Source organism: Microtus ochrogaster, chromosome 5, assembly GCF_000317375.1.
Source record: "Microtus ochrogaster isolate Prairie Vole_2 chromosome 5, MicOch1.0, whole genome shotgun sequence".
In the NCBI taxonomy this organism is placed as follows: Eukaryota; Metazoa; Chordata; class Mammalia; order Rodentia; family Cricetidae; genus Microtus; species Microtus ochrogaster.
The window spans coordinates 79609588-79617043 of NC_022012.1; the positions used below are offsets into that span (position 1 = coordinate 79609588).

Below are 7456 nucleotides of genomic sequence, written 5' to 3' on the forward strand. Positions count from 1 at the left end.
TGACACAGGGTAGAATTAAGTATTGACAAAGTTATCAGGCAGTTGTAGTCAGTCGGGGTTTAGAAAGATAGATTCCTTCCTTCACTTTTCGCTTCCGCTTTTGGAAGCAGCCAATAAATACACAGCAATTCACGTTTACTAGAGAAAACTACGAATCCCAAAAGCCAATGCGCCGGGTAGGGGCTTGCTGGTATTCCCCCCCCTCCCCCGCCCCGAAACACGGAACTTCATTTCCCAGGAGCGCTTTGATGTTCCTCCGCTCGCGCTTACCCTCCCCTCCTTCGCGAGCCTCGCGCCAGGTTTGCGCGCGCGCGCACAGCACGTAGCATACGAGTGACGCATAATATGTGGGCCGCTCAGGAGCCGTGGTCGCGCTGTGTGTGTGAGTGAGGGAGAGTGAGTGCGGGACCAGAGGCGGCGTGTGTGAACTGTGGCCGCTGGTGGGGTCGGGGGAGAAGCGGCGGAGCCGCCCGCGAAGGTAAGCGGGGTGAGGAAGGAGCCGGCTCTCTGGGAGGGCGCGAGGAGAGCGAGCGCGCGGCCCGCTGGGCGGGAGTGTAGGCGCCTCGCTGGGGGAGGGGCGGCACCTGCTTCGGCTGCCGGCGGCGAGGGGGCGGGCGGGACCACCCGGGAGGCCGGGCCTGGCGCCTGACAGGACTTTCCCGTTTCCGATCCCTGGCCCGGGGGCGGGGCCTCCCGGTTCTTCCTTCAGTCTTCCAAAGAAGCTTCCTTTAGAGTAACTCTTTCGGTCGGAGCGGGGGGCAGGGATGCGCTCGCCTCTACCTGCAGGAGGTGCTCTTTCAATTCTCTGGCCACCTCCCGCTCTCCGTTCCTCACGGGCCGAGGGGCTCCCTCTTCCCTGCCGCACGATGGACCCCCCTTCCCGGACTGTGTCTCCGCCTCCTGCCTCAGTCACCTGGGCGGGCTTTCCCCTGCTTCGGCTTCGTGCCACCTCCCACTGCACCCGCCCGGCTCTGGGCCCGGGCTAGGGGGTGGAGCTCTCCGGGAACCCCTCCCACTTCGACGGTGCGGCGGTGTGTGGGGAGGCGGTGGGGGAGGTAGGTGTGCGGGTGCGGGGACGCCTTGAGGGTAGCCTGCCGAGCTTCGCGGGAGCTTGTGCCCACGGCCTCTGGTTTTTCTGTCGGGCTTTCAGGAGCGTATGGCATACTCTTTCCTGTTTCTAGAACGTGTCGCTCTGTCTCCTCATGCTGCAGTGCTAGCTCTCTGGTGTTCCCATTTGTTGAGGAATTAACTCTTCTAGTGTGTGTAGTAGTAAATGACTTTTGAGTTACTGACTTCGACTCGTTTTTTGTCTTCCTCGTGTTGCTTTTTTTTTTTTTTTTTTTTGGTCTTTGTGAACTCGCTCTGTAGACCAGGGTGGCCTCAACCTCAGATTCTCCTGCCTCTGCCTGCCGAGAGCTGGAATTAAGGGCGTGCACACTCTTTCCGGCGAAGCCTTTTAACTAGTCTGCATGTTTTAATTATTAATTTATTGTAGCACTATCTTCCTGTTGTTAATGTGTAGCGTGAGAGGTTCATTGGTAGCGTCACCTGAAGGCTTTTTTCCCTCTTGGGTTTCCTGGTGTTTACCATTAAGGCTTTTATAAGTGTATGCGTTTTGACTTCAGGAGTCGATATAGTATATTTCTTCCAGGTGTCAAGATTTGTGTTTGTATATAGCAGTTTTCCACTAACCATTTTTGAGTGGGGTTATATTTTTGAGGAATTTCTTACATATTTCTTGAGTATAGTACTTTACTGTTACATTATCGTTGTTCAGTTGTTAAATTTGATAAAATATAATAAAACGAACTTCGTGTTTTTTTTTTTTTTTTTTTTTTTTTTTTTTTTTTTTGGTTTTTCGAGACAGGGTTTCTCTGTGGCTTTGGAGCCTGTCCTGGAACTAGCTTTATAGACCAGGCTGGTCTCGAACTCACAGAGATCCGCCTGCCTCTGCCTCCCAAGTGCTGGGATTAAAGGCGTGCGCCACCACCGCCCCGAACTTCGTGTTTAATTGAAGTGATTGGAATTGGTTTTTTACCACTGCGTTTTTGTAAAGCAGGTAGTAATGGACAGTAATAAAGTTATATATGATCACATGTCATAGTCTTAAGTTTTTGCTTGAAGCTGTAAATTCTGAATTCCCTTCTTTCTTTTTCTGGTGTTGGGGATTGACCCAGGGCCTCTCTTTTTCCTCCCTTAAGGCCTTTGGATTCGATTCTCTATGTAGCCCAGTCTGGCCCCAGACTTATGAATGCACCTCCTTCATTTTTTTAAGTGAGGTGTGATACAGGTAGTAGAAGAAGCTGGGATTGGATTGGCCTGCCTGCTGCCTGCCTGCCCACCCTCCATCCCCTCCAGCCCTTCTTCCCCCTCCCCCCCTTCTTCCCTTTCTGCTAGGAATTGAGTTTGGGGCCTTGGGACCTCAGTGACAGGCTCTACCATTTAGTTACACTTCTCAGCTTCCTTTAAGTAAGGGTTGCAACTTTTCTAAATGAGTGCTCTCTCCCACCTTTTCTCTCTACCCCAGGACCTATTTTATATTTTAACACAGACTTTTATCTTAGATATGGGGACAGTTTTTTGCTGAATCAGCCATTCAGTATAGTGTAGTAGAAGAGGACCTATTTTGTTGTTTAATTTGAAAGTTACAAAATGATGGGGAAATGGTAGAATGGAGAAAAACATTTATCCTACACACAGTTACTTGCCATAATAACTTATCTATATCTTAGGTATTCTTTTCATTTCAGAGGTTTATACCTGAACATTTAAATTCACAGCTGGCAATTTTGCACAGTTTTTCACTTTGATTTTTGTATTTAACAATTTATTTGAGCTGGGTGGTAGTGGCACACACCTTTAAACCCAGCTCTCTGGGAGTCAGAGGCAGGCGGATCTCTGTAAGTTCAAGAACAGCCTGATCTACAGAGAGAATTCCAGGAGAGCCAGGGCTACACAGAAAAGCCCTATCTCAAAAACAAACAAAATGGATATTTGAGAATCAGTCGAAATTAGTTTGACCAAAAAGTTAGTTCAGTTCCAACATTTTGTTTTATTTTTTGATGATGATAGTTTTGGGGATGGATGGAACCCAGGGACACTCCCCCTGCCCCATGTCTTTGTGTAACAGCCCTGCCTGTCCTGGACTTGTCTTTGTAGACTGGTCTGGTCTATAAGGTCATAGAGCTCCTCCTGTCTCTGCTTCCTGAATGCATTTGTTTTTTGAGAGAGAATCTTAATCCCCCCTCAAAAAAACCCTTTCAGAGGAGAAGCTAAATTGATTACCTTTTGTTTCAACAGTTAACTGCTTTGCTGTGTATGTTCTGTATTCTTTCCCCTGTCTTTATTTTGTGGAATTACTTGAGGTTATAGGCACATCACCTCTAAATTTTTTGGCACACACTTTTTTCTTTTCTTTTCTTTTTTTCTTCAAGACAGGGTTTCTCTGTTTAGCCCTGGTTGTCCAGGAACTTGCTCTGTAGACCAGGCTGACCTTGAACTCGAGATCAGCCTTCCTCTGCCTGCCTGCCTACGGAGAGCAAAAGGCACGTGCTAGCACAGCTGGCTGGCACCCATTCTTATGACTAAGGAATTTCCACGTGCATAAATACGTACTTTAAGCATATTTATTTATAGTCTCTAATAGAGGTAGAATTGTCTTTCGCCCCTCACAACTGTTTTTATTTAATAGAAAGGAAATTGAGGGTTTTTTTTTTTTAATTTGATGTTTAGAGAAGCTAAGTAATGGGAATTCACAGACTGTCACGGAATGTCAGCAGTGCTGGGATTTGGGTCCTTTTAAACTGTAAATCTCTTTCTGACATGTGCCAGTTTCGTGGTCATGGGGCATTTCTCCAACATGTAAGTAAATTACTTAGCTCAGTATCTTAGGCTGGATATTCCTTCTTTGGTGACCATTGGTTGTGCCATTATTAGATGTGTAATAGTTTTTGCATGATATTTATAAAAAACTTTGTGGTGGCTTATGTTTTTAAGTACTTGGTAGGCAGAGGAAGGGGGATCTTTTTATGATTTCATGGCCAATGTGATCTATATAGAGAGTTTTGGGCTAGCTAGGGCTGCAAAGATTCCCTCCAAAACACAGAAAAACAGGGTGAATTAAATGATCCATTCTCAGTCTGTTATGTCAAAATAAATGGTTATACCTTGTAAATTTTACATTAATAAAGCCTCTTTGTTTGTTTGTATAGCCCTGGCTGTCCTGGAACTCACTCTGTAGACCAGACTGGCCTTCAACTCAGATCTGCCTGCCTCTGCTGGGGTTTAAGACATGCACCACCACTAGGCTGGCTTTTTTTTTTCTTTTCTTTCTTTTTTTTTTTTTAGGCTGGCTTTTTACATATATACTACAGTTCAGTCCCAGGATTTTATAATGACTTGCAAATGCTCTAGCCACTGTCCTGGATCTGCATCCCTTGTGTGTGTTTCTAAGTTGAATTCTAAAATTTTATTGTTTTAATGTCCTTGAATTCCCCTTCATTACAATTCCTTTTTTTCCCCCTCTCTCTCAAGACAGGGTTTCTCTGTGTAGACTTAGCTGTCCTGGAACTCTCTCTGTAGACCAGGCTCAAACTAAGAGATCTGCTTGCCTCTCCTTCTCAAGTGCTGAGATTAAAGGCATGTGCCATGACTACCTACCTACATTTTAATTTTTATATTTTTGGTTTTTTTGAGACAGGGTTTCTCTGTGTAGCTTTGGAGCCTGTCCTGGCATTTGTTCTCTAGACCAGGATGGTCTTGAACTCACAGAGATCCGCTTGCCTATGTCTCCCGACTGCCAGGATTAAAGGCATGTGCTACCACTGCCTGTGTTACTTTCTTGTTTAAAAACATTTTTTTTTCTTTAAATTGTACTAATATGTGAAGGAACCTTAAAAATAGAATGTTAATGTAGTAGGTGTGTTGGTGCACACTTGTAATCCCAGTACTCAGGTGACTGAAGCTAACAGTCATGAATTTGAGTTCAAGCCCAAGTTACATAGTAACACTCTGTCTGAAAAGAAAGAAAGAAAGAAAACAAACCATGGGTAACATGGGTGTCTTAGGGTTTCTATTGCTGTGAAGGGACACTATGACCACGACAACTTGTTTAAAGGAAAACATTTAATTGGGATGACTTATAGTTTCATAGGTTTAGTTTATTATTATCATGGAAGTATGGAAGTGTGCTGCCAGACGTGGTGCTGGAGAAGAAACAGAGTTTTACATCTTGATCCCTGGGCAGCGGAAGGAGTAGTCTGTGTTCACATTGGATGTAGCTTGAGCATAGGAGACCACCACAGTGACATACTTCTTCCAACAAGGCCACACCTCCTAATAGTGCCACTCCCTATGATCTTATGTGGGCCAGTTACATTCAGATTACCACAATGGGTTGGCCTAGTGTGCCAGGCCTAAAGACCCAGGACTCACAGCCAAACTAGGAATATCCAAGGTTCAGGGTTTACCTGGATGATGCCTGAGTTCAATTCCCAGCAACCACATGGTGGCTCACTACCATCTGTGATGAGGTCTGGTGCCCTCTTCTGGCCTGTAGGCATACAGACAGAACATTGTATACATAATAAATAAATAAATATTTAAAAAAATAAAAGTAAGTGAAAGTAACACAAAACTGTAACTGTATGTTCTAGAAGGCTGATTGCTTACGGGTATTCCTCATTCCTTCATAAGTTTTGGTTTGGTTTGGTTTGTTTTTTTGAGTTTTTGAGACACTTTTTTTTTTAATGTAGCCCTAATTTTCCTGGACTCGCTCTGTAGACCTCATACTCACAGAGACCTGCCTGTCTCTGCCTTCTGAATGCTGGGATTAAAAGTGTGCACCACCACCACCCAGCAGCTTGTTCTTTTTGAGACAGGGTTCCCTCCCCTCTAGTTCTGATTGTCCTGGAACTCAAACTCACAGAGACGTTCTTGAATTTGCTTTTCCAGTACTAGGATAAAAGGCATAGTGAGGTTTTTTTAATTAGGTTTTTTTTTTTATTTTTAACCTCTATTGAAAATATGGAAAAAAATCAAAAGGGGCTAGACTGTTCTCATGTGGTAGAGCACTTGTCTAACATGCATGAAGCTCAGTTCAATCCTCAGTACTATATAAACCTCTGTGATTGTTATATATCTCTAATCCTAGCTCTTGGGAGGTAGAAGCAGAAGGATCAGAAAATCAAAGTCATTCTTGGGTATATAGTGAATTCAAAACTAGTCTAGGGCCTGGTGGTACTGGCACATGCCTTTAATTCCAGCACTCAGGAGGCTGAGGCAGGTGAATCTCTAAATTCTATGCCAGTCTAGTCTACAAAGCATGTTCCAGGACAGGCTCCAAAGCTACAGAGAAACTGTCTCGAAAAAAACAAAACAAGCAAACAGATCTAGCCTAGGATACATATCCTGCCTATAAAAAAAAATTGTAAGCCTGGTGTGATGGCTACATAGTGAGTTCTAAATCAGTAGAGCTACTAGTGAGAGCCGCCCCATACCTGAAGATTGTAAATTTATAACCCAGTGGTATTTAGTAGATTCATTATTGATTGTAGCTATCACCTATTTAATTTTATTCCCCCCCCCCCCCATTTTGGAGACAGGATCTCTCTGTGTTACATTAGCTGGAGTAAAACTCAATGTGTAGACCAGGGTGGCCTCAGACTAACAAGTGAGCTGTCTCCCCGGTCCAGTTTATCCCTTACCTTGACACTTTTCTTCTTTGTGGGAACTGTCAGGTATGTCTGTTTTGTTCATTTCTTACTTTTTTGAATTCTTTAGGCCAAACCATGACTACAGTAGTGGTACATGTGGACTCCAAAGCTGAGCTCACTACCCTGCTGGAGCAGTGGGAAAAGGACCATGGCAGTGGGCAGGATATGGTACCTATCCTTACCAGGTAAGAATAGTTTGTTATTTTCTACACAAAACTTATCTTTCAAAAAAAAAAAAATAGGTGTGTTGGTGTTAGCATTATGACTGAGCAGTTAAGAACATTTGTTATTCTTATAGAGTTTGGTTCCCAACACCCATATTGTGTTGCTCACAACCACCAATAATCCTGGGGATTCAGCTTCTTTTTCTGGCCTTGTGCACATACCCCACACAGACACACATAATTTTTGAAAAGTGGGAAATTTAGCTGGACTTGGTGGCACATGTGTTAGACAGGTAGAACTCTATTAATTGAGGTTAGCCTGGTCTACGTCTTGTTTCTAGGACATCCAAGAGACCCATATCGTGGAAGGAAGAGAACGCACTCTTGGTGGTTGCTCTTTGACTTCCACATATGCTCTGTCATGATGTGTTTGTACATATATGCATGCATACACATATACAAAGGGAAAACTAAGAAAAAGTGAGGAATTTGTTTGTTTTTTTTTTTTTTAGTTTTTTCGAGACAGGGTTTCTCTGTGGCTTTGGAGCCTGTCCTGGACCTAGCTCTGTAGACCAGCCT

General features: G+C 44.2%; 1 protein-coding gene across 2 annotated transcripts in view; it reads left to right on the top strand.

The window, feature by feature from the left end:
* The first annotated feature begins 324 nt into the window (after positions 1-324).
* The window catches only part of Dcaf1 (DDB1 and CUL4 associated factor 1), a 64135-nt gene continuing 57003 nt past the window's right edge, over positions 325-7456 (top strand). Inside the window, exons 1-2 of one of the 2 annotated variants that reach the window (XM_013346574.2) lie at positions 325-478; positions 6781-6898. In XM_013346574.2, coding sequence (XP_013202028.1) covers positions 6789-6898 — 110 coding nt within the window. In that variant the 5' untranslated portion in view covers positions 325-478; positions 6781-6788. The remainder of the gene's footprint in view (positions 479-6780; positions 6899-7456) is intronic. The other variant, XM_005347835.3, reaches the window with a different exon arrangement.